The sequence below is a fragment of the Mus caroli genome, unplaced genomic scaffold (genome assembly GCF_978045245.1).
Source record: "Mus caroli unplaced genomic scaffold, Mus_caroli_1 scaffold_12, whole genome shotgun sequence".
NCBI classification, from domain to species: Eukaryota; Metazoa; Chordata; class Mammalia; order Rodentia; family Muridae; genus Mus; species Mus caroli.
This window is the reverse complement of record NW_028227267.1, coordinates 56106964-56134522: the sequence shown is the minus strand read 5'-3', so window position 1 is coordinate 56134522 and position 27559 is coordinate 56106964. Positions and strand designations below refer to the sequence as shown.

The window sequence follows — 27559 nt, the reverse complement described above, 5'->3', positions numbered from 1 at the left end:
TAGAGCAGGTGATGGCTTGAATCCTCAATGCATTACAAGTCTGGGTGACTGGCTAACTGTGTCTTGCTGCTTTTAGCCTACAGCCCCTTGCATACAAGAGTTCCTTACCCTGCTGGCTGTGTGTCACACCGTTGTCCCTGAGAAGGATGGAGATGAAATTATCTACCAAGCCTCGTCCCCAGGTGAGGGCTGTTGCTGAAAGTGCCTGGTTGCCTTTTTCCCCGGAGACCTGGGTGTGTTCAGTTATTCTTGGAAGATGCTATGGTGCACCTTGCCCCACAAGACCTGCGGTTTGCCTTTGACCTCTCTCCAGTTCATGAGCGTGGGTGTCAAAACCCAAGAGAGCTAGTACCAGGGTGTCCCAGCTCTCACGGTACTCTGGTGGCAAGGAAGAGCCCAGGCTGTTTTGCACATCCTGGTACAAAATCTTGGGCTAGACAAAGCTCTCAAGAGAGAACCAGGTTGGCTCCTTGGCTGCCTCACCCACAACACCCCATGGGGGATCAGGGCAGTTGCCCTTCACCCCCTTCTTAGGGTCTGAATCAGTACTGCAACTGAAGCATGGCCTTGCTGACTGATCTGGGAGTCTTCCCTGAGCTGACCCCTCAGAGCATGGCTGGAGTGTAAACTACCGTGGTCCTGGTGACGTAGCTTTGGGGTATGCCATCTCTCCAGTAGGAACACCCACTTCAAAGCCCAGTGTCAAGAAGAAGGAGTGCGTCCATCTGTCCGTCCGTCTCAAGTCTTTGCTACTGTGCACCTTAACACCAGGCCTAGTCCATCACGATGGGTTTTAGTATGAGCATGATATTTAGCAGAATCCGGTCATGACAAGGGGTGAACCTGTGTGTTGCTGGCTTGTTGTTGGCAGATGAAGCTGCTTTGGTCAAAGGAGCTAAGAAGCTTGGCTTTGTGTTTACCGGGAGGACGCCGTACTCGGTCATCATCGAAGCGGTAAGGGGCCAGCACTTTGGAAGATGGTGTACATGAAGTAATGTGTTGATTGCAAATATGATGGCAAAATTTTGTATTTGTCTACAAGTGAAAACATAGGTTAGAAATACTTTGTGGAGACGCCGTGGTCTCACAGGAGGCAGCAGCATAAACATGGTGTTTGGGGCTGTGGGAATTTTAACTTTTAAAAAGGCTTCCTCACAATCTTTCACTCATGTCCATGAAATTACCTGTAGCAAGGAATATTGCCAGTCTCCTCTCTCTGTTTTCCTAAAGCCGAGAAGTACCTTCTGCCTGTTTCTAAGGTAGGCCCTGCACCTCGGTAGCACCATCAGGCTCGTGGTTGCATAGTAGGACCTCAGACTACTGGGCATCCATTTCAGGCTATGATGCTAACTCACTGTGAAGTGTGTGGAAGTACAGCTCAGACCCGGCTGGAGATGTTAGGTGACATCTATCTATCTATCTATCTATCTATCTATCTATCTATCTATCTATCTATCTATCTATCTATCTTTACAAAATGCATAGATCCCTACATTCATAAGCAGAACTGGCCCCAAGGTTTCAGATGGTTCTAAGCAGCTTAGACCTTCCATTTTCCACACTTGGAAGTGGCTACACAGCAGTATTTAGGAGCCTGTCACAGAAGGAAAATGAGAGTGTTCTACCAGAAGAGGGCGCTCTGACCCCACCAGACTGTGAGAGCACAGTGCAGACTTGTAAATGCCCATGTAGAGAACTAATGGAGTGTGCATGTGCATGTGCGTGTCTGTGTGTCTGTGTGTATGTAATTAGGAGGGCTGATTGATTTGAAATTTTGATATTTTTGCACTTCAGGTAAGCCTTCTTTCTTTCTGTTTTGTAGATGGGACAAGAACAGACATTTGGAATCCTCAATGTTCTAGAATTTTCTAGGTATGTTTCTCCTTCATCTACTTGACATGAAACATTTCATATATATTGAACTGCTTCAACTGCAGATTTTACTGATTGTTTGGCACAATTACTATTTAGACATTAATCATGATAAGTGCCCCTCTCCACTGCCCCCATCTTAGAATTTAAGGGTTTCATTAAGGAGAGTTCAGATGGCAACTCCATTTTCTTCTCACAGCAATGTTAAACCTCTCCAGCCTACTTTGCCTTTAGCCTTCTAGTGCTGGGTGCTGGGTGTTCTTACATCGGCAGCTGCAGACATGTGCAAGGCTCAGAGAATGTGGCGAGGGCGTAGGCTTCATCGTCTCAGCTCAGGTTCTGTGAGGTCAGGCCTCCATCTCTGTCTGAGCAAGAAACTAATGTAGCTACAGAGCAGATGTGGTCAGTTTATCCTCTCAGGAGGCTTGGCCTCCAGGAGGCCACACTCCCAGGATTGTCCTGAAGCCGTCACACCCAGACATTTCTTTAAGACCTAGGAATATTTGTCAGATTCTCTGGCTCTCCCAGGGCTTTCATAGTTTATTCTGAGGAGTGAGTCTGAGCATGTCTCTCTCTTCTTGCACACTGGACGGTCAGTACGAGGGCAGAAGGGCAGCACTGGGGAGTGGCATGAGCAGAGCTGTCTTCAGGTACTAGAGCAAAGTCCTGTTGTCTTTTGTCTTGAGACTACCTTTGCCTGATATCAAGCATAGATGCAGCTGGGCATGGTGGCTCAGGCATATAATGCCAGAAAACAATGCTGGAAAAACTGAGGTAGTGGGATCACCCCAAGTTCGAGACCAGCATGAGCTACATAGTGAGTCCCAGCACAGTCTCAGAAAAAAAATACTTAGTTTTCTAGACATCTTTGTTAAATTGTTCACAAATGGCTTGAAAGGGGCGGTGTTTTTATATCATCACAGAGGGAATATTTTCCTGCCTGATGCTTACCCGAGAGCTGTGAGCTTGGTTGTGTGGGTGAGATAAGCCATAGGGTGGCTGCTGATGGTGGTAGTTCATGACGGCATGGTGACAGTGTGCCTGTGTGGAGCTTCTAGTGGTGTTTCCAGCTCCTCAGACCTTTTGTCTCCTTTTCTTCATTCTCTTTCATATGTTGTATGTGTGTAGCATGCATGTGTGTGCTCTTCCATGCATGTGCATGTGGAAGCCAGAAGTAGAAATCCGTCACCTCCAGCTTAGTCCTTTGAGACAGATAAGCCATCACAGTCTCTCACAGAGTCTAGAAATCATGGTTTAGATTGGATGGCCAGTGAAAAGCCATGACCTCCCTGTCCCCATTCTCCAGGTCTCAGGGTTATAGATACATGCCAGTATGTCCTGCTTTTATGTGGATGCTGGTGATCCATCCTCCTCTGGTCCTCATGCTTTACACTATGAGCACTTTGCCCACCGAGCCATCTCTCCAGCCCCTAATGCATCTCCTGTTGGAAATTGCTGCCCTGTGCTGAATTAACTGTGGCCAGATGTTAACAGCCAGATAAGAAGGAAGCTAAAAGGGATGCACTGAAAACAGGGGACTGTAGATGGAAACACAAGGGTCTAGTGCTTAAAGGGATGGATGAGGAGGAGTGAGAAGAAACGCCAGTGGCGGTTACAGGTTCTGATTCTTTTTAGTGGATGCATCATTTGGCTGATGCCATTTCCTTCAGTAAGATTTCCTTGGAGTAATCTGTGGTCATCTGCTTTGGACATTAAGAAACAGAAACAGCTTAGGTGACATTGCTAAGGACACCCAACCTCTAGAAGCTGAGAGAGGATGAAGACTCCACCGGGAGCATGCTGTGGGTCAGACTGGCTGCAGGTGGGGGATGCATTGCAGTAGGAGGAAGTGTGGGCAAAGCAACAGAGCGAACTGCTGGGGAGGAGGATATAGGTCTTGTGTGCTTGAGCAGAGTAGTCCACGAGAGGGTCCGTGGGAATTGGGTCAACACTGGGGGTGGGGTAGGAAAAGAGGGTGGACCTCAGGCAGCAGAAGTCACCGATTCTCAGCATGTGGGCTTGACCCTGATAACAAGTGGGTAAGGAAGAGTCTGTGCAGCAGTGGGGGAGAGGGTGTGTCTGGGGCTGGATGAGACAGGTCTAGGAATTGGTAATCTTCTTCACTAATTAAAAGAAACTGTACAAGGACCTTTGAGGTGTGTTGGGTCTCCCACCTTGTTGTTTGCAAGGGATGGCTCTGGTTACCGGAATGGTTACTGATAGGGTTGAGTGATTCAGTGTGCAACAGCACATGGGCAAATGTTCCTTTTCTGGCCCACTTGCAAACAGCCATGCAATGAGTTCTTTACGGTGGGACAAGGCATACAGGCGTCTGTCCATTTGGTAGATATGGGTAAACTCTACTGTTGAAGCTTTACTTTGAAGAAAAAGCGATTGAGAAACGGACCTTGACATGTCTAGACTGCATATGTTTTGACTTGTTATTAGACCTGGTCCTATAATGCAAACAATGATGACCTTCCCTTCTTGTTTCTTTTTGTCTTTCTTTTTCTCTTCTATACTATTACAGTGACAGGAAAAGAATGTCTGTCATTGTCCGACTGCCATCAGGACAACTTCGACTCTACTGCAAGGGAGCCGTAAGTATCAGGGGTGCGGGGGCTCAGCCGACCCCTTGGAGGCTGCTTTGCCAATGCATTGCTTTCCAAACTGCTACTCACATATCCCTCATGGTCTGCCCAGAGCTGAAAGACAGTCCTAGCAAGCCACTAGGAACACAGGTTCAAGGTGAATTAGATAAGAGTGGACAGTGACACAGAGTGACAAAGAGTGAGCTTTGGACATAGAATCCTTGGCGTAGCGATCTGGTTTTGCCACCATTGTCTGGTGTCTGTAATTGATGGCACCCTAGTGATCTGTGATCATCCGTCTGTCCTCTGGTGTTGCTGGTTCCCCAGCGGCTATTCTTGTCTATGGAGACAAAAGTCATATTCACAAGTAGACCTATATGGCCAGTGTCCTAAGCCTGGCTTTTTCTCCAATATTCCTAATAATAAGCAGACTCCAAAGGTGTTATTGCTAAGGAAAGCTATTGCTGCTTATGGGTTATACAGTTGTAAAATTGTATCCCGTTGTGTGGTGGCTCTGTGGGATGAAGGGACTAATTCTCAAACTTAATTTGAGACTACGCCAGGAGTAAGGTACTGAACCTGGATTGGTGGTGAGTGGCAGAGGTTTCTCATCTCCATCGTCATGGTTACATTAAATTATGATTGGGGCTTTTTTGATGATAAACATTGTATGTCGCTTTTAAAGGAATTCCATTTGGCCCCGAGGTCATAGTGTCCCAGAGCGACCTTGTTTGTAGGCTCTGTTGGTGTGTTGCGTGTTGTAGCTGCAGCAGCTGGAAGAGGAAGGCTTTGGAAGCAGGAGAGTGTAGGCAGGGAAACGCTGCTGGTGCCCACCGCATTCATCATGGTTAGTTCTGTCCCAGCCTGCCCTCCTCCAACAAGATAGTTTAGTTTTTAAGAAAAGTGTCTTGAGATGCAGCTTTACATAGTGGGGTACCAGGAGCATACACGCACCCATTCAGGCTTGCCAGTGTGAGTGACAGGCTGCTCCAAACTGGGTGCTTCTCATCAAATGTGAGTCAAAACAAAAGCTCCAGGCCTGTGGTCACTTTGGTTGTGGGAACTTCCATATTGGAGGTTGTATCTGAATAACTTAGGGTATGCGGTTTAGTCTTTTTACTTCTGCATAAAGATGTTACAGTGTGAGCATACTAATTTATAAAACAACAACAAATTAGCTGGGTATGGTGGCTTGCATCTATAATTCCAGCACTTGGGAGGCAGAGGCAACAGATTTCCGTGGGCTCCAGTGAGATCCTGCCTCAAACAAACAACAGACAAATAACCAACAACTAAATCCATCAACAAACAAAAACTCCAAATCAGGGCTGATAAAATGACTCGGCAGCCAGGATGCTGCCAAGTCTGACCACATTGACTCAACCCTTAGGTGTATATGGTGGAAGGACAGAACTGACTCCTGCAGGCTGTCCTCTGGCCCCACACTCTCTTGCTGTGACACATCACATTGCACACACACACACACACACACACACACACACACACACACACACAATCAATAAATTAAGAATCCAAAACTTTCTTTTTTTCCATATTTTTTATTGGGTATTTATTTCAATTACATTTCCAATGCTATCCCAAAAGTCCCCCACATACTCCCCCACCCACTCCCCTACCCACCCACTCCCACTTCTTGGTCCTGGCGTTCCCCTGTACTGAGGCATATAAAGTTTGCACGACTAATGGGCCTCTCTTTCCACTGATGGCCGACTAGGCCATCTTCTGATTCATATGCATCTAGAGACATGATCTCCGGGGGGGTGGTATTGGTTAGTTCATATTGTTGTTCCACCTATAGGGTTGCAGATCCCTTCAGCTCCTTGAGGACTTTCCCTAGCTCCTCCATTGGGAGCCCTGTGATCCATCAACTTTCTAAGCACTGCCATGGTACAGCATAAAGTTCGGAGCTGATCTCCTAGTGTGAGTCCCAGTCTAAATGTAGCCATGGGAAAGATAGAAAGTTACTTTCAGGCAGTGCAAATAGGTAGACAGGAGACATAAAATGTTTAGATTGAGCCCCCATCTCTGAGATATCACATCATAGGTATACACACCAACTCCAAAATCTTAAAATACCCCAAATCTGAAGCCGTTCCATGGGTGCCTGTGCAAAGCCCAGGGTCTGAGTTTTGTAGACGTGTGTGCAAAGGTGTACACTCTAACTGCCTTGATCACGTCTCTGCTCTCAGAATCTTCCCCCCATTGTTGTTCCTTTTTTATTTTTATTTTTTAGATACACAGCAGCTTTTGGTATTGCTATGTGCATCTTACAGAGCTCATGTTTGACAGCTCCACTCTGCCCAAGTCAAGTATTGTCCTGTTCATTACGTAGACACGAAAGAGAGCCTTGTTTATTTAGCGTGCCCACTGGCAGACTTCCTTTGGACTTTGCCAGTCTCAGTGGATGTCTCTCCTTTCATAGGATAACGTCATCTTTGAAAGACTCTCAAAGGACTCAAAGTACATGGAGGAGACGCTATGCCATCTGGAATATTTTGCCACAGAAGGTGAGTGAAATTTTGAGATGCTGCTTTGGATCCTGCCGGTGAGATGTCATGTGCCCGTGGCTGCTGCTCAAGTGGGAGGCGAGCCTTCGGACAGAGGCGTGCTTCTCCTAGGACTGACTTGCTTCTCTGGACTGGTTTTACAGCTGCTTTCCTTTGTCCCCTCCCACAGCCCGTGACAGTGAGGAAGTAAATGGCAGAGTCCAAACTCGGTTACCTGTGTTAGACTCTACCATGTCATAGGTGTCTCTAAAACAGAAGGCAGCTGACCCACAGCAATTAGAGTCACAGATGTCCCTTTCCCCAGATACTCTAGGGGTCATTTCGATGACCTCATGCTATCACTTGTCCAGGACTTAAGCAGATACCAATCCCCCTGCTTACAGTGAGCAGGGAAAGAACTTTCTGGAAGCCTTTGGATCACGGTGATGTCATATTTTCCTGGTAGTGAATGTGATGACGAGTGCGTAAGTGCTGACTGCTGCTCTCTCACGGTGGTATGCTTCCGTGTCTAGACACACATGCACGCATGTGAGGGCATGGCTGCCTGAGAGCCAGGCTCTTCCATAACACAATACAATAGGCACTTTATTGATGTCCTGAAATGTGCTCCCTGGCTCCTTCGCTTTCCAGCCGCCTGTGGCCCACACACACATGAGCCACACAGATTCTGTACCTCTCTGCAGTGGGAAATTTACTCGTGGGATCTCATGCACTCCTACATTTATGGGAAGGGCAGTTTATGTTAGTTTATATAAAGGCATGGGGGAGAGTGTGAGATACCCTTCTCAATGCTACAGCAAGGCACTTGGCAAAGGCTTCCCGAGAAAGAAGGGGTTTATTTTGTCTGGGAGATTGAGGGCACAGTCTATCAATGGTGGGGAGGCATGGTGACAGGAGATGGGGACAGCTTGTTCTAGTTGCATCTTGGGAAGCAGAGTGAGATGAAGGCTGACTCACACATCTCTCTGCTTTTTATTCAGGATGGGACATAGGACATAGCCCATGGAGAGGGGGCACTTATAGTCTGAACGGGCATTCCCACCTGATCCTAGAAGCACCCTCTCAGACATGCCCAGACATCGTTTTACTAGACGACTCTACAGATTATCAAGCTAGCAATCAATATTAACAATTGCAGTAGGCAATTTAAAAGTTTCCCTTTGTCGCTCTGTGAATGTTAAGTTACAGGAACCTAAGAAGCAGGTGGCCTCTTTAATTTTTGAACCCACTGACACAAAAGGAGCTGTGTGATAGTGATGTCCCTTAGCAGATGGTGTGCCCCACCACTGACCCGTGGTTGTCTTGCAGGCCTGCGGACTCTGTGTGTGGCCTATGCAGACCTTTCTGAGAATGAGTATGAGGAGTGGCTGAAAGTCTATCAAGAGGCCAGCATCATTCTGAAGGACAGAGCCCAGAGGCTGGAAGAGTGTTACGAGATCATTGAGAAGGTAACTATACAAGACTAAGAGTCAGCCCGGGGAAGCATGTCATCACATTTGTTGAGCAAAGTCTTTGGATAGGAATCCATTTGTTGTCTTGGGATACTGTCATTCTCTCTAAATGTCTTTGTGAACTCTTAGTCAAGAATATCACGACCAAGAAGCAAACTGGGGAAGAAGGGGTTTATTCAGCTTACACTTCCACATTGTTGTCCATCACCAAAGGAAGTCAGGTCAGGAACTCACACAGGGTAGGAACTTGGAGGCAGGAGTGGATGCAGAAGCCATGGAGGAATGCTGCTTACATGCTTGCTCCCCATGGCTTACACAGCCTGCTTTCTGTAGAACTTGAGGCCACCTGCTCAAGAGTGGCACTGCCTACGGTAACCCTGGCCCTCCCATTCTAATCGTCCATCAAGAAAATGCACCAGAAACCTGCCTACAGGTCAATCTGATGGAGGCATTTTCTCAACTGAGGTTCTTCTTCCCAGGTGACTCTAGGCTGAGTCAAGTTGACAAAAACAAAACGTGGCACCCAGGTACCACAGAGCGATTGATGGGATTGTCTTAAGCAGCTCAGTGTGATCGATGGTCTGTGAATGTTTCAGAGCCGGGTGTCAGTAATGAGTAAGAACCCTGTCAGGGATGCCAGAGCTTCTGTTCTTAAGGATGAACTGTCCCTTAACTGATGGTATTTTCTGATCTAGAATTTACTGTTACTTGGAGCTACAGCCATCGAAGATCGTCTTCAAGCTGGGGTTCCAGAAACCATAGCTACTCTGTTGAAGGCAGAAATCAAAATCTGGGTGTTGACAGGAGACAAACAAGAAACTGCAATTAATATCGGTAATCAGTTTCCTAAAATTCCCCGGGCTGGTTCTTGTAAAAATTTGTGTTCTTTGAGTGTTGGCAGTTTATGGATCTCCCTTTGGTTTCAAAGATTCACCAAGAATCCAATGATATGCTCATATGGGTTTCTATTCTGCCTATTATAAATGTACAGAAAGAGCGAGCAAGCGAGCGAGCGAGAGAGAATACCTGTGATACACCCCATAGATACAAGGAGGTTAAACAGTAAGAAAGACCCAATTGAGGATGCTTCAATCCCTCTTAGAAGGAGGAAACAAAATAATCAAGGGAAGCTTAGGGAGGGGGTGTGAGAGGGGAGGGGAAGTGGAGAGGGGGCAGGATAAGGAGAGAGGAGAGAAGCCCAGAGGGCCAGGAGAATGAATGGAAATATGCAGCTGCCCAGGGTGGGGGCTGGGGGATGACCTCTAGAAAGTTCCAGAGACTTGGGATGGGAGAGGCTTTTGGTTAATTTTAAACCACCTGGGTCTCTGGCATTATTGCCTCAGGAGACCTTGCATTTTTTTTTTTTTAAGATTTATTTATTATATGTAAGTACACTGTAGCTGTCTTCAGACACTCCAGAAGAGGGCGCCAGATCTCCTTACGGATGGTTGTGAGCCACCATGTGGTTGCTGGGATTTGAACTCTGGACCTTTGGAAGAGCAGTAACACAATCACAAAGGAACTCACACAATATGTATTCACTGATAAGTGGATATTAGCCCAAAACTTAGGATACCCAAGATATAAGATACAATTTGATAAACGCATGAAACTCAAGAAGAATAAAGACCAAAGTGTGGACATTGTGCACCTTCTTAGAATTGGGAACAAAACACCCAGGGAAGGAGTTACAGAGACAAAGTTCGTAGCTGTGATGAAAGGATGGACCATTTAGAGACTGCTGTATCCAGGGATCCGTCCCATAATCAGCTTCTAAACGCTGACACCATTGCATACACTAGTAAGATCTTGCTGAAAGGACCCAAATATAGCTGTCTCTTGTGAGACGATGCCGGGGCCTAGCAAACACAGGAGTGGATGTTCACAGTCAGCTATTGGATGTATCACAGGGCTCCCAATGGAGAAGCTAGAGAAAGTACCCAAGGAGCTAAAGGGATCTGCAACCCTATTGTTGGAACAACATGATGTACTAACCAGAACCCTGGAGCTCTTGTCTCTAGCTGCATATGTATCGAAAGATGGCCTAGTCGGCCATCAATGGAAAGAGAGGCCCATTGGACTTGCAAACTTTATATGCCCCAATATAGGGGAATGCCAGGGCCAAAAGAATGGGAATGGGTGGGTAGGGAAGTGGGGGGCGCTATGGGGGACTTTTGGGATAGTATTGGAAATGTAATTGAGGAAAATATGTAATAAAAATATTTAAAAAAAAAAAAAAAAAAAAAAAAAAAAAAAAAAAAAAAGATTTATTTATTATATGTAAGTACACTGTAGCTGTCTTCAGACACTCCAGAAGAGGGCGCCAGATCTCCTTACGGATGGTTGTGAGCCACCATGTGGTTGCTGGGATTTGAACTCTGGACCTTTGGAAGAGCAGTCGGGCGCTCTTACCCACTGAGCCACCTCACCAGCCCGAGACCTTGCATTTTTATAATAAAATGAATAGATAGATTTGTAAAACTTGTGTGCTGGAGCTGTCACACGTAGTAGTGCATGTTTGCCTGTGCACACAAACCCCCAGCACTGGCAAGAAAGACAAAACAATCCAAGAATTACATAACTCACTTCTTCACTGATTTACTCGGCCCTAGCTCGCTTTAGAGGAGAACATGCTAGAAAGCCTCAGGTCCAGAACTGGTTGTCCTCCGAGCGGGTTCCTCAGGCTCCTGTCCTCACTGCAGTGGAGGGAGGCCTTTCTTCATGCCCTTCTTGTTGGATTCAGCTGTCCTTCAGACAGCCTCAGCTGAGGGCAGTACCTTCCCAAGAGGGTGATTTTTATTTTAAAAATGTGTAAATTCCACTAATCGTTTTGTAAAAATCTGAGCTAACTGTTAACCATATGCATTTCCCAAACACCTAATGTTCATGGGAGAACAGGGAGAGTTTTCACTGAGTCTCTGAGACAGCAAACTCTGAGTGTAGATCTGAGCTCCTGTCTGTCACTCATGAGTGTGGTTTTGGACAAGAGTGTGGTGACAGTTCTCTGCGGACCCACTGCTTTTACTGGACACTAAACCTTCAAGCCTACAGCCCTATGATGTGCCAGTAACTATGTCCAATGAAGGGATGACATTTGCCTCTTTTTTTTTTTTTTGTTATGCTGAGATTCTGTTTTGTTTTTTTTTTATTACATATTTTCCTCAATTACATTTCCAATGCTATCCCAAAAGTCCCCCATACCGCCCCCCACTTCCCTACCCTCCCATTCCCATTCTTTTGGCCCTGGCATTCCCATATATTGGGGCATATAAAGTTTGCAAGTCCAATGGGCCTCTCTTTCCAGTGATGGCCGACTAGGCCATCTTTCGATACATATGCAGCTAGAGACAAGAGCTCCGGGGTACTGGTTAGTTCATCATGTTGTTCCAACTATAGGGTTGCAGATCCCTTTAGCTCCTTGGGTACTTTCTCTAGCTTCTCCATTGGGAGCCCTGTGATACATCCAATAGCTGACTGTGAGCATCCACTCCTGTGTTTGCTAGGCCCTGGCCTAGTCTCACAAGAGACAGCTATCTTTGGGTCCTTTCAGCAAAATCTTGCTAGTGTATGCAATGGTGTCAGCGTTTAGAAGCTGCTTATGGGATGGATCCCTGGATACGGCAGTCTCTAGATGGTCCATCCTTTCTTTTTTTTTTTTTTAATATTTTTATTACATATTTTCCTCAATTACATTTCCAATACTATCCCAAAAGTCCCCCATAGCGCCCCCCACTTCCCTACCCACCCATTCCCATTCTTTTGGCCCTGGCATTCCCCTATATTGGGGCATATAAAGTTTGCAAGTCCAATGGGCCTCTCTTTCCATTGATGGCTGACTAGGCCATCTTTTGATACATATGCAGCTAGAGACAAGAGCTCCGGGGTTCTAGTTTGTACATCATGTTGTTCCAACTATAGGGTTGCAGATCCCTTTAGCTCCTTGGGTACTTTCTCTAGCTTCTCCATTGGGAGCCCTGTGATACATCCAATAGCTGACTGTGAGCATCCACTCCTGTGTTTGCTAGGCCCCGGCCTAGTCTCACAAGAGACAGCTATCTTTGGGTCCTTTCAGCAAAATCTTGCTAGTGTATGCAATGGTGTCAGCGTTTAGAAGCTGATTATGGGATGGATCCCTGGATACGGCAGTCTCTAGATGGTCCATCCTTTCATCACAGCTCCGAACTTTGTCTCTGTAACTCCTTCCATGGGTGTTTTGTTCCCAATTCTAAGAAGGGGCACAGTGTCCACATTTTGGTCTTCATTCTTCTTGAGTTTCATGCGTTTAACAAATTGTATCTTATATCTTGGGTATCCTAAGTTTTGGGCTAATATCCACTTATCAGTGAATACATATTGTGTGAGTTCCTTTGTGATTGTGTTACCTCACTCAAGATGATGCCCTCCAGGTCCATCCATTTGGCTAGGAATTTCATAAATTCATTCTTTTTAATAGCTGAGTAGTACTCCATTGTGTAAATGTACCATAATTTCTGTATCCATTCCTCTGTTGAGGGACATCTGGGTTCTTTCCAGCTTCTGGCTATTATAAATAGGGCTGCTATGAACATAGTGGAGCATGTGTCCTTCTTACCGGTTGGGACATCTTCTGGATATATGCCCAGAAGAGGTATTGCTGGATCCTCCGGTAGTACTATGTCCAATTTTCTGAGGAACCGCCAGACTGATTTCCAGAGTGGTTGTACAAGCTTGCAATCCCACCAACAATGGAGGAGTGTTCCTCTTTCTCCACATCCCCACCAGCATCTGCTGTCACCTGAATTTTTGATCTTAGCCATTCTGACTGGTGTGAGGTGGAATCTCAGGGTTGTTTTGATTTGCATTTCCCTGATGATTAAGGATGTTGAACATTTTTTCAGGTGCTTCTCTGCCATTCGGTATTCCTCAGGTGAGAATTCTTTGTTCAGTTCTGAGCCCCATTTTTTAATGGGGTTATTTGACTTTCTGGAGTCCACCTTCTTGAGTTCCTTATATATATTGGATATTAGACCCTTATCTGATTTAGGATAGGTAAAGATCCTTTCCCAATCTGTTGGTGGTTTTTTTGTCTTATTGATGGTGTCTTTTGCCTTGCAGAAGCTTTGTAGTTTCATGAGGTCCCACTTGTCAATTCTCGATCTTACAGCACAAGCCATTGCTGTTCTATTCAAGAATTTTTCCCCTGTGCCCATATCTTCAAGGCTTTTCCCCACTTTCTCCTCTATAAGTTTCAGTGTCTCTGGTTTTATGTGAAGTTCCTTGATCCACTTAGACTTGACCTTAGTACAAGGAGATAGGAATGGATCGATTCGCATTCTTCTACATGATAACAACCAGTTGTGCCAGCACCATTTGTTGAAAATGCTGTCTTTCTTCCACTGGATGGTTTTAGCTCCCTTGTCGAAGATCAAGTGACCGTAGGTGTGTGGGTTCATTTCTGGGTCTTCAATTCTATTCCATTGGTCTATTTGTCTGTCACTATACCAGTACCACACAGTTTTTATCACAATTGCTCTGTAGTAAAGCTTTAGGTCTGGCATGGTGATTCCACCAGAGGTTCTTTTATCCTTGAGAAGAGTTTTTGCTATCCTAGGTTTTTTGTTATTCCAGATGAATTTGCAGATTGCACTTTCTAATTCGTTGAAGAATTGAGTTGGAATTTTGATGGGGATTGCATTGAATCTGTAGATTGCTTTTGGCAAGATAGCCATTTTTAAAATGTTGATCCTGCCAATCCATGAGCATGGAAGATCTTTCCATCTTCTGAGATCTTCTAGAATTTCTTTCTTCAGAGACTTGAAGTTCTTATTATACAGATCTTTCACTTCCTTAGTTAGAGTCACGCCAAGATATTTTATATTATTTGTGACTATTGAGAAGGGTGTTGTTTCCCTAATTTCTTTCTCAGCCTGTTTATTCTTTGTGTAGAGAAAGGCCATTGATTTGTTTGAGTTAATTTTATATCCAGCTACTTCACCGAAGCTGTTTATCAGGTTTAGGAGTTCTCTGGTAGAATTTTTAGGGTCACTTATATATACTATCATATCATCTGCAAAAAGTGATATTTTGACTTCATCTTTTCCAATTTGTATCCCTTTGATCTCCTTTTGTTGTCGAATTGCTCTGGCTAGGACTTCAAGTACTATGTTGAATAGGTATGGAGAAAGTGGACAGCCTTGTCTAGTCCCTGATTTTAGAGGGATTGCTTCAAGCTTCTCACCATTTACTTTGATGTTGGCTACTGGTTTGCTGTATATTGCTTTTATCATGTTTAGGTATGGGCCTTGAATTCCTGATCTTTCCAAGACTTTTATCATGAATGGGTGTTGGATTTTGTCAAATGCTTTTTCTGCATCTAACGAGATGACCATGTGGTTTTTGTCTTTGAGTTTGTTTATATACTGGATTACGTTGATGGATTTCCGTATATTGAACCATCCCTTCATCCCTGGGATGAAACCTACTTGGTCAGGATGGATGATTGTTTTAATGTGTTCTTGGTTTCGGTTAGCAAGAACTTTATTGAGTATTTTTGCATCAATATTCATAAGGGATATTGGTCTGAAGTTTTCTATCTTTGTTGGGTCTTTTTGTGGTTTAGGTATCAGAGTAATTGTGGCTTCATAGAATGAGTTGGGTAGAGTACCTTCTGTTTCTATTTTGTGGAATAGTTTGTGAAGAACTGGGATTAGATCTTCTTTGAAGGTCTGATAGAACTCTGCACTAAACCCATCTGGTCCTGGGCTTTTTTTGGTTGGGAGACTATTAATGTCTGCTTCTATTTCTTTGGGGGATATAGGGCTGTTTAGATCATTAACCTGATCTTGGTTCAACTTTGGTACCTGGTATCTGTCTAGAAACTTGTCCATTTCATCCAGGTTCTCCAGTTTTGTTGAGTATAGCCTTTGGTAGAAGGATCTGATGGTGTTTTGGATGTCTTCAGGATCTGTTGTTATGTCTCCTTTTTCATTTCTGATTTTGTTAATTAGAATGCTTTCCCTGTGCCCTCTAGTGAGTCTGGCTTAGGGTTTATCTATCTTGTTGATTTTCTCAAAGAACCAGCTCCTTGATTGGTTGATTCTTTGAATAGTTCTTTTTGTTTCCACTTGATTGATTTCGCCCCTGAGTTTGATTATTTCCTGCTGTCTACTCCTCTTGGGTGAATTTGCTTCCTTTTGTTCTAGTGCTTTTAGGTGTGTTGTCAAGCTGCTAATGTGTCCTCTTTCTAGTTTCTTTTTGGAGGCACTCAGAGCTATGAGTTTTCCTCTTAGAAATGCTTTCATTGCGTCCCATAAGTTTGGGTATGTTGTGGCTTCATTTTCATTGAACTCTAAAAAGTCCTTGATTTCTTTCTTTATTCCTTCCTTGACCAAGGTATCATTTAGAAGAGTGTTGTTCAGTTTCCACGTGAATGTTGGCTTTCTATTATTTATTTTGTTATTGAAGATCAGCCTTAGTCCATGGTGATCTGATAGGATGCATGGGACAATTTCAATATTTTTGTATCTGTTGAGTCCTGTTTTGTGCCCAATTACATGGTCAATTTTGGAGAAAGTACCATGAGGTGCTGAGAAGAAGGTGTATCCTTTTGTTTTAGGGTAAAATGTTCTGTAGATATCTGCCAGATCCATTTGATCCATAACTTCTGTTAGTTTCACTGTGTCCCTGTTTAGTTTCTGTTTCCATGATCTGTCCATTGGTGAAAGTGGTGTGTTGAAGTCTCCCACTATTATTGTATGAGGTGCAATGTGTGCTTTGAGATTTACTAAAGTTTCTTTAATGAATGAGGCTGCCTTTGTATTTGGAGCATAGATATTCAGGATTGATAGTTCCTCTTGGAGGATTTTACCTTTGATGAGTATGAAGTGCCCCTCCCTGTCTTTTTTGATGACTTTGGGTTGGAAGTCAATCTTATCAGATATTAGAATGGCTACTCCAGCTTGTTTCTTCATACCATTTGCTTGGAAAATTGTTTTCCAGCCTTTCATTCTGAGGTAGTGTCTATCTTTTTCTCTGAGATGAGTTTCCTGCAAGCAGCAAAATGTTGGGTCTTGTTTGTGTAGCCAGTTTGTTAGTCTATGTCTTTTTATCGGGGAGTTGAGTCCATTGATATTAAGAGATATTAAGGAAAAGTAATTGTTGTTTCCTGTTATTTTTGTTGTTAAAGTTGGCATTCTGTTCTTGTGGCTGTCTTCTTTTAGGTTTGTTGAGGGATTACCTTCTTGTTGTTTCTAGGGCGTGGTTCCCGTCCTTGTATTGGTTTTTTTTCTGTTATTATCCTTTGAAGGGCTGGGTTCGTGGAGAGATAATGTGTGAATTTGGTTTTGTCGTGGAATACTTTGGTTTCTCCATCTATGTTAATTGAGAGTTTGGCTGGGTATAGTAGCCTGGGCTGGAATTTGTGTTCTTTTAGTGTCTGTATAACATCGGTCCAGGATCTTCTGGCTTTCATAGTCTCTGTTGAAAAATCTGGTGTAATTCTGATAGGCTTGCCTTTATATGTTACTTGGCCTTTTTCTCTTACTGCTTTTAGTATTCTATCTTTATTTAGAGCATTTGTTGTTCTGATTATTATGTTTCGGGAGGTATTTCTTTTCTGGTCCAGTCTATTTGGAGTTCTGTAGGCTTCTTGTATGTTCATGGGCATCTCTTTCTTTAGATTTGGGAAGTTTTCTTCTATAATTTTGTTGAAGATGTTTGCTGGTCCTTTGAGTTGAAAATCTTCATTCTCATCCACTCCTATTATCCGTAGGTTTGGTCTTCTCATTGTGTCCTGTATTTCCTGGATGTTTTGAGTTAGGATCTTTTTGCATTTTCCATTTTCCTTGATTGTTGTGCCGATGTTCTCTATGGAATCTTCTGCACCTGAGATTCTCTCTTCCATCTCTTGTATTCTGTTGCTGATGCTTGCATCTATGGTTCCAGATTTCTTTCCTAGGGTTTCTATCTCCAGTGTTGCCTCATTTTGGGTTTTCTTTATTGTGTCTACTTCCCTTTTTAGGTCTAGTATGGTTTTGTTCATTTCCATCATCTGATTGGATGTGTTTTCCTGCTTCTCTTTAAGGACTTCTACCAGTTTGGTTGTGTTTTCCTGTTTTTCTTTAAGGACTTGTAACTCTTTAGCCATGTTCTCCTGTAGTTCTTTAAAGTCCTTCTTGATGTCCTCTACCATCATCATGAGATATGCTTTTAAATCCAGGTCTAGCTTTTCAGGTGTGTTGTGGTGCCCTGGACTGGGGGAAGTGGGAGTGCTGGGTCCTGATGATGGTGAGTGGTCTTGGTTTCTGTTAGTAGGATTCTTAAGTTTACCTCTCGCCATCTGGTAATCTCTGGAGTTGTTATAGTTGTCTCTGTTCAGAGGTTGTTCTTCTGGTGATTCTGAGTATCGTCTGTCAGCAGACCTGGGAGACAGGCTCTCTCCTCTGAGTTTCAGTGGTTAGAGCACTCCCTGCTGACAAGCTTTCCTCTTAAAGGGAAGGTGTACAGATATCTGGCGTTTGGACCTCCTCCTGGCCGAAGAAGAAGGCGGAAAACAGGACCTTTCCCAGATGCTGTGTTGCTTTGGCAGGTCACAGAAGCTGTAGGCTTCTGTGGTGCACTCTCTCAGCTGTGCAGACTAACTTCCTAAGTTCAGTGGAGTCCTGGATCCAAGATGTGCTCCCTGCTCCTGAGGCAGAGGGCTCCTGTGCAGGGCAGACCACTGTCTGCGGCCCCAAAAGGGTGCTGCCTCAGCGGCTCTGTGGCTCCCGCCTGTCCCAGAAGCTGTCTGCCTCTGTGGTCCTCACTCTAACCTGTACAGACTAAGTTCTGACATTTGCCTCTTGAGTGCTGTTTTTCCATCTATGTCTGTGGGTTGCTCCCTCTCCAATTTTGGCCTTAAACAGAGTTTTCCATGATGCAGCCTATGAGACCTGTTCACAGAGGGTACAGCAAGCTGACTGCTGCTCTGAGGTGATGCTTGCTACCCCTTAGAGTGATTAGAAAAATGTGCTTAACCTGCAAGTGAAAATGGTACCAGAGTTGCATTCCTCATTTTCTCACGTCCCAAGTGAAATGCATCATTAACACTTCGTAAAGGTGCAAACTTTAAGCAGGTATCTGAGCATCTTAACAGAAAGACTTGATAGCGCTAACACTGAGGAGGAGCCAGGATCCTCCTGCAGCACATCTGGATGTTCATGCTCAACTCCAGCAAAAAAGCACCGGACCAATGCCCAGAGGCAGAGCCCAGCATGTATGTGTCTTTCTTATTCAATTGCCCTCATCCCGTGGTATCTATCACCCGGGCAATGCTTAAGTTACATCAAGGGAACGTCATTATTTCTCTTGTTAAAACCAGAAAAGCACTTTAAAACAAAAAGAAATAAAATAATTTAAAGTCCCCAAATTTAATTGACAAATAAACATGTCATTAAAAAAAACATGTCAAAATTAAAAACAGGGAGTTAGCACTTAACAGTTCTATGCAGAGTGGCAGACCAACTTCACTGCACTGCTGGGTAGCTCTGAGGCTCTGAGGCTCTGAGGTTGGGTCCCTGGGACCCATTTAATGTTTCACAAATGTTTTCTTCCCTCCTGGAAGTTCTCAGATTAGCTCCAGAAGGGAGGCCTATATTTGATTTTCACTGACAAAAGGGGGAGATTTTGACTAATCGTTCCCCTGTAGATTGTGCTAACTCTTCATCCCCAGGGACGTCCTCCAACTCCGGGCAGCTCAGACTGCTGGAAACCCATGCTCTGTCACTAATGCAAAAAGATTTACTGAGAAGCCTTTTATTTGAACAACAGCTGCCGAAGCAAGCTGTAATTTTTAAACCCTGGATTTCTGCTTTATTTTATAGTTTGCAATTTAAGCAAAATGCTGTTTGACAACCGAAGGTACACAGGGGCATTACGGAGAGCCCCCTAAGTACTGTCTTCCCAGCGTGGCAGGAGGAGGGCGATAAATAAGTGGCAAGGCCCGAATGTAAAGAGAAGGCTAAGGGCTTCTGAGGAGAAGCAGATGAAGTTGTTTGGTTTCATTTGGAAAATGAAGTTGGATGGTACTCAGAAATTTATCATAGGCAGCTTGCCCTCAGAAGACCTGGGACAGCTAACTCGGTTAACTGTGAGCACCCGACCCGAGTTTGCTGCCCTTGGTTTCTAATGGGTTTTGGATGAAATGAGATCAACTCTTGGAGAAGAGCCAGGTAGAGAAGTCTATCCACTCTTGAAAACTGAGGTCTGGCTCTTTAATCCAGAAATCTATAAGCCAGCCATCTGACTGAGAGCGACCCCACCTCACCCCCGGGGTGACTTCTGGGGTTGATGACAGCTCACCAGGAAGGCACTTGCTCTCCTCACTGCTGGGTTTGATCAACATGCAGAGAAAGGAAATCTTATAGGCTGTGGATCTTAGAGCAGGATGTGATTTGAAGACAATAAAATAACATTTTACCCTAAAAAACATCACCAAACTAAAAGCATCCAGCTCTCTCTCCCAAGGAGTGCTCCTCTCTGGGGAGAAAGCTCATTCCCACACACATCCAAATCTAGATTTCTTTTTATTTGTTTGTTTGTTTATCATTTTATTTGTTTACATTTCAAATGATATCCCCCTTCCTGGTTACTCGTCTGCCAACCCATTATCCCATCCCTCCTCCCCTTTGCCTCTATGAGGGTGCTCCTCCACCCATTCACCCACTCCTGCCTCACACCTCCAGTAGATAGGTATGGTCCCCAGTTGAGGGATGGGGCCACCACGCATCTCAAAAATTTTAACCCAGAAATGTTCCTGTCCAAAGGAAAGACAGAGACAAAAAATGGAACAGAGACTGAAGTATATGCCATCCAGAGACTGCCCCCACCTAGGGAATCTATACCATCTGCAGACACCAACCCCTGACGCTATTGCTTGCTAACAGGAACCTGATATGGCTGTTCCGAGAGGTTCTACCAGCACCTGACCAATACAGATGCAGATATTTACAACCAACCATCGGTCTGAGCCCAGGGACCCCAATGGAAGAGCTAGGGGAAGGACTGAAGGACCAAATCTAGATTGCTATGGAGACATGTTTGAATGATTGGAAAGAAGCTAGCCTTCATGACTGTACATCCTGGGGTCATAGCAGCACCAGACTGTCATTACCATGACTCAACATGGTGCCAACCCACAAAAGTGTGTTGTGTTGGAGGGTCTCAATTATTTCCCAGAGAATCCGGTCAATGAATGCCTGCGTGTGGATGGATGAAAACCATTGTTAGATACTGAGATGCAAGATTGTCTCAGTACTTCAATAGGAACCAGAAAATCCAGACAAAGGGCCTTCATCTAGAGATCTAAGGAGCAGAGGGTTTCTCACAGAACCTGGTTCCTGGGCTCCTTTTCCTCAGACATTTAGGCCTCCTCAGGAGCCCTTGCCCCTGGAAGTATGTGCTTACCTGGCTATATCCTGTGAGCTTCAAGTTGCACAGACCTTGTCAATAATATTAACTCTTGTTATGTTTTTAAATTATCTTTATTTTCAGAAATTCTTCAGTTTTTCACCCGTCTCTGTTCTCTTGCTACTCATTTCTTTCTCCTCCTTGGAAATGGACACCACACGTCATGGGGTGTGTGACTCACTCAGGCTGAGTTACTTAATCTCTCTGTACTTCAGTTTGACTTGAAAACAAGTAGTGACTGCCTGAAACACCCGATGTAAGGGAATTAGCATGGTACCTTGAATATCATCAGTTACATTTACTAGTAACTATGCAGAGCTAACCATGCTTACAGTCTGCCACATGATTAGCATTTTATCATCTGTTCATACTCTAATGAATTTATTAACTTATGCCTAATTGGAGAATGCACATTTCCCAACTCCATTTTAGAGTGCCTGGCAACCACTCTAGCTGAGCATGGTACAGAAATGAAAGTCTTGTTTTTGTTTGTTGTTTGTGGTTTTTTTCTTTGTTTTGTTTTGCTTTGTTTTTTTGTGACCAACAGCAACTAAGGTCAGAACCTCTCCTATTAATGTGAACTGGCGCGTCCCAACTTTACCTGGGAATGAGGATTTATCTCCTCTGAAGAAACAGGCTATACACAGTCATTAACAGTCTGAGCAGGCACCAGAGCTGATGGTTTTTTTTTTTTTAGCAGTAAACTTATAATCATTTTATATGTTAAATGTATGTAATGAGGGTTTTTTAAATTTAAAATAAATTTGTAAGATCATAAGAGTTTAAAAGCTTCAGTTGATAGGTAACAAAATCAGGGCTATTAACATTACTATCACTCAAAGTTGAAAATTTTATGGAATATTTAATACTTGGCCTAGGCAAAGACACTTTACCAACTTAGAAATAACTTGAGATGAGAATGATTTCCATCCTCATGACTTTAAAATGAAATGAATACACAGCAGCAGTTTGGTCTCATTGACTCCACATTCCTAAGAACAGTAAGGCAGACTGGAAACATGGTACTCACTGTGTGCTTGTTTGATAGATGACTATCCCATGGCAATAAGGAAGTGACAACCGGAGTTCACAAAGGTCTCCTCTGAAATCCCACTTTAGGCTATAATGACAAAATGTTAAGCTTAAAATTGATTTTTTTTTTTCAGTTCCCTTCAACACAGCTAGAAAGCATGTAGGATGTAGTCCCCAAAGGCAAGATGGTCATTTGTTCATATAAACCACTGTCTTTTACAAGGCACACATATCCTAGAACTTAATTTGACTAAGTTAATTTCTAAGCTATTATGGAAAAAATAAACTTAAAATTAGTTGTAATGGTTGGCAGGATAGCTAGTGGTAGAGCACTTGAGTGGGAAGCACTGGCTTCAAACCCAAGCACCATAAAAATAAGTTTTAGGACTGGTGAGGTAAAGGTTCAGTGGGTAAACGTGCTTACTGGTAGGCCTGGGACTTGAGTTTGATCCCAGGAACCTGCATGATCCAAAGAACAGACATGGTAGAAGGAGAGAACTGGCTTGTGGGAGTTATCCTCTAATGTGCACATATACACATACCCAACACACACACACACACCATTAAAAAGTTTTAATTGATTTTCAACTTGAAAGCTATTACTGTAGGTAGAGATAGATGTAGACAAACAATTGCCAAGGAAAGTCAAGAATCCCAAACAGAACAAATGTTACCAAATCTATGAGTGAGCTCTTCTGATGCATTCCACTAATAGAATGATGACAATTAAAACAGGAGCATCCAAAGCCCGAAGCAGCTGGCTGTCACGTTGTGAGAATGTGAACACAGTACGGGCATTGGAATGGTGAGACGGTTCCATGGTCCTGCATCCAGAAGCCAGATGTTCAGAAAGCTCTGGAATCTCTTTAACAGGCTCTGAGCCAGGATCCTGAGACCTGGACACTTTAGGCAACCTTAACCCTGAATTCTACACACTGAAGTGCGGGGATGCTCACTCTAGACGCCTTTGGTCTTTAAGAACAACTTTAGCTTGAGAAACCTTGAATTACTTCTTGGCATGATTACTACACTTTCTGGATATGGCTCCAGAAATAATATATTTATTAAAAGCTATTGTCTTTGTCTCTAGAGGCTGTCTTCTGGATGCCTTTGCTAAATATTTGTTTATTTTTTTAAAAAACATGGCAATCCTGAGGGAAGGTTAGGGTGTACATTCCAAAATAAACAAGTGAAAAAAAATTTTTTTAAACCTATAAAAGTTTTTCTTGGTCTTATTTGAGTTCGGCTTTGTGTCAGTCAGAGGTAGTAATTTATTTTCTAAGAGTCGCGAGCTCTCGAGCCCCAGGTACTTAGCTAGATTTCTTGGACCAGGGATGATCCCCCTCCTGTTGGGTGGGGCTTAAGCCTACTTAGACAGCTGTTGGTTGCTGCGATGGATGGGTGCCACTATTGCACCTTTAAGGATCTCTTGCTGTGCTGGTCATTGTTCCCGGCCATTGTCGTCACAGCTGGGTAGGATCATTGATTGTTTCCCCCTCTTGGCAGCTTACATAGTAGTTTATGATTTTATAAAATCTAGAGTATAGGAAGGAGGCTTTCAGGTTAGATCCAGCCCGAATCTTCTGAGTCCTGCGTTGGAAGTGTATGGCCTCCAGCAATAGGAACTTATTGCCTTCCACCTCTGAGTGACAACCCAGGGCAGCAGCAATAGCCTGCATTGTCTCGGGAGTCACTTGGCCTAGCCTGCCCAATAACTCAGAGTTTTCCCATGCACGGTACTGGAGTTTTTGTTAGATAGGCTATATGGCTTTTGTGGGAAAAAACTATTAGTCTAAGAGGCACGTGTGTATGTGGTGTGTGTGTGCACATTATACATAATTTTAGGTAAGTATAAAATAATACAATTCTTTGAAGCTTTGTCTGACATTCTTAGTGTTATTTATCTTAGAAAAGTAGTTTGGCTTGAGAACAAGATTGAAGTTGTGGATTCTAATTGGAAAACTTTTGTTTTAAATCTTTGTATTTTTTTTTATTAACTTAAACTTAGGTTCGCTTCTTTAAATGGAGACTGCATTGATCTTTTGGCAGGAGCATGACTCCCTTGCTATGCCAGTATTTCCTGAAACATGAGAAAATTATCAGCTTTAGAAAGAAAGGGTGACATGGTTTGTGCAGTAGCCATGCTACCCAGGAGAACATATTCCATTCATTTCCTTGGTCTGCTGTTATTTTAGGTATACCAGGATTTATCCTAATGCTATGCAAGAATAGCCAGAATAAATTTTTAAAAATCTATAGAAAGTTGGCAAGTACTTATTTTAGCCATTAGTTATTAAGACCTTATGGGCACCAGGCGGTGGTGGCGCACACCTTTAATTCCAGCACTTGGGAGAGAGAGGCAGGTGGATTTCTGAGTTCAAGGCCAGCCTGGTCTACAAAAGTGAGTTCCAGGACAGCCAGGGATATACAAAGAAACCCTGTCTCAAAAAACAAAAAACAAACAAAAAAAGACCTTATCAGTTAGTTCTCTTCAAGCTATTTACAAGGAAGTCTGTTTAGGTTTGTGCCCCTAGGTGATTAAGTAGACGTAAGAAGGGAGATTGTAAGATGGGTGTCTGCATATGTGTGTAACCTCAGCTTCAAGTGGGGTGGAGACGGGAGGATGGCTGGGGCTTAGGGGCTTCCAGCCTGACTGAGAAAACATGGGCTCCAGGTTCAGGGGAAGACCCTGCTTCAAAAAAATGGGAGGAGCAGGGTAGAGGAGGACACCAGAAGCCATTTTCTGACTTTCACTTGAGTGCACAGGTTGGGTACTGCACACCCATGTGTGAGTACACACACCTCACTCTCTCTCTGTCACACACACACAAATAAAAATTAAATTAATAAATCTTCAAATAGACAAGAAGTTGTATCTGTCATGGAAAATGTAGTAATTCACAGAAAGATGAAAGTTCACGTGCTGTCCCTTCTCCATTTCAGGGTATTCCTGTCGGTTGGTGTCACAGAACATGGCCCTTATCCTATTGAAGGAGGATTCTTTAGACGTAAGTAGTTTCTCTAATGTCATATCAAGACATAGCTGTATTATGTACCATAATTATTAATCTCTTTGGTTTTTGTTCAAAACAAGTGTAAACTACTGTGTTTAGTTTGGCTTTATGAACGAAAGCCATAAAGTCTCACCTCTAAACATGGAATTGTTGTGGGCTTAGAATATTACCTCCTGGCAATATTGTACTCACATGGGACTGAACATTTCAAGTGGGTCACTTTTGATCTTCTTTGACATTGTTAACTATGAGGTTTTATATGAAAGAGTGGCACCTATGATTTCCATGACGTGGTAATGGCTGATTCAGAGGAGGTTCCTAGGGTGTTCCTCATGGTAGATGCCTTCCACTACAGCTAACAATCAAGTGCTGGTCGTTACTTAGATTTATGTAGCAACAGGATACAGGTCCACTTAATTCTCCAACACCAGATGCCAATAGATCATGGAGAATGGAACACTTTGGCTGCCAGAGTATTTTTATGGGCAAGCGTATTCCTGGCTGTGCTAGCTGGTTTTATGTCAACTTGATGCAAGCTTGAGCCACGTAGAGAAAAGGAAGCCTCAACTGAGAAAATTCCTCCAAAAGATGGGGCTGTAGCAAAGTCTGTAGGACGTTTTCTTAATTAGTGATAGATGGGCTGAGAGCTTATTGTTGGGTGTACCATCCCTGAGCAGATGGTCCCAGGTTTCTATAAGAGAGCAGGCTAAGCAATCCATGAGGAGCAAGCCAGGAAGCATCACTCCTCTATGGCCTCTGCATCAGCTAGCTCTTTCCCCCAGCTTCCCATCCTATTTGAGTTCCTGTACTGACTTCCTTTGATGATGAACAGTGATGTAGAAGTGTAAGCTAAACAAACCCTTTTCCTCCCCAATTTGCTTTTGGTTACGATGGTTCATCACAGCAATAGTAACCCTAACTAAGATGCTGGGTTACCACTCCCCTAGAAGACAGCAATGGGGACTGATCAATGGTAACCAGTGACTTGGTAAAGCTGTTTAACAGGAAAATATTAGTGAAATAGGAGATTGCATTTGTCCATATTTCCAGCGGGTTCTGGAGGTACCCACAGTCCCTCTTTCAGGTGGTATATTTAATACCAGTGTTGGGAGCAGCGACTGGGCTGATCACACTTTGAAAGAGAGGATACGTAGTTCTGGAGTTCCTGTTTGTGAAAACTTTGGAGTCTCCCTACTGTGAAGACTAGCTCTCTTTACTCCCTCAGGGTCTCATGGGTAGGCTGCCCTAGCTCAGGATATCACTGGCAAGATGCCAACCTCGCACTGAACACTTCAGGGTGCTTCTCTGCAAGGCTTGTTTTTGTTGTCTGAGTAAAGCATTGTGTCACTCATATCTTGCTCAGCTTGTAAATAGAAAAGGTTCATTTGGTTCACTGTGCAGGGTGGGGGCGTTATGTGGCCTTACAGCTGGCTTCCTCATTGCTTTGGGGCTGTGTCAAGGCAGAACATTAGTGGGACCATGGGGTGGAGTAACATTACTCACCTCAGAGCCAGAAAGCCAGAAAAGTCAAAGAGATGATGCCTGAGGCCCATAATCTCCATGAGGGCGTGTTTGTGGTGACTCGAAGACCTTTTACTAGGTTTCACCTCTTAGAGGTTTCTCCACCTGCCAGTGACACCACCCTGGGGACCAAGCCATGAGCACAGGGGTCTTTGTGGAACATTCAGGAACCAAATTGTATGTAAGAAGCCTGTGGTCTGAGGTCATGCCTTATCTCCTGGACTCACCTCTTACCTTCTCTGGAGCACTAAGGAGACCTTCCTGGGACACCGTGTCCCGATGTCCCCAGCACTCTCTAGTGCACATGTCTTTATTTTACTTTTAATGACTGGAGATGTGCTGTGTGTGTACACACATGTTCATGTTGTAAAATAAACCATGAGCATTTTAACATATAGCTCAGTGACATTAAGAACACTCACAGCCGGGTGTGGTGGTGTGTGCCTTTAATCCCAGCACTTGGGAGGCAGAGGCAGGTGGATTTCAGAGTTCGAGGTCAGCCTGGTCTACAGAGTGAGTTCCAGGACAACCAGGGCTACACAGAGATACCCTGTCTCGAAAAACCAAAAACCAAACCAAAACAACAACAAAACCACTCACATTGTTGTGTAACCGTCACCCCCACTCATGTCCAGAGATCCTTTCTGCATTCTAGACTAAAATTCTGTGCCTGTTAAGTAACATCTTCTGAGCTGAAGAGATGGTTTTGTGGGAAAGAGAGCCCAATGTGCACGCATGAGGCCTTGAGATCCACTTTAGGTGACTTGTTCATAAATAAAGGGGAATTACTACAGTTTTGGACATAGGAAGTATAAACCTTGGGAATGTGAGTAGACAGTTGTACTTACGAAATCTAAAGCAGCTGAGTTCGTGGAGAGCAGAAGGAGGTACGTGATGCTGCTGTGTGACAGTGACTGGCAAGAGTGAAGTCACAGGCAGAGAGGACAAGGGAATCCTGGTGTCCGACTACACGGAGAGAGGTGACCATAGACACTAGTGATGCAGCATATCATTCAGAAGGGCTAAAGGAGAGGATTCTGAATGCTTTCACTGCAAAGCAGAGGCATTTGCTGCAAGGGACAGCCCACAGATCCTAAACTGAGCCTCACAGTGTTTATAGCACCGAA

At 43.9% G+C, this 27559-nt stretch overlaps 1 protein-coding gene across 4 annotated transcripts in view; it reads left to right on the top strand.

Annotated features, from left to right (window-relative positions):
* The window catches only part of Atp8a2 (ATPase phospholipid transporting 8A2), a 556425-nt gene that overhangs the window by 173210 nt on the left and 355656 nt on the right, over positions 1-27559 (top strand). For all 4 annotated transcript variants that reach the window (XM_021182071.3, XM_085828704.1, XM_029469106.2 and 1 more), the window contains exons 17-24: positions 77-182; positions 872-954; positions 1823-1872; positions 4403-4472; positions 6907-6991; positions 8300-8439; positions 9138-9276; positions 24841-24905. In XM_021182071.3, the coding sequence (XP_021037730.1) occupies positions 77-182; positions 872-954; positions 1823-1872; positions 4403-4472; positions 6907-6991; positions 8300-8439; positions 9138-9276; positions 24841-24905 (738 nt within the window). The remainder of the gene's footprint in view (positions 1-76; positions 183-871; positions 955-1822; positions 1873-4402; positions 4473-6906; positions 6992-8299; positions 8440-9137; positions 9277-24840; positions 24906-27559) is intronic.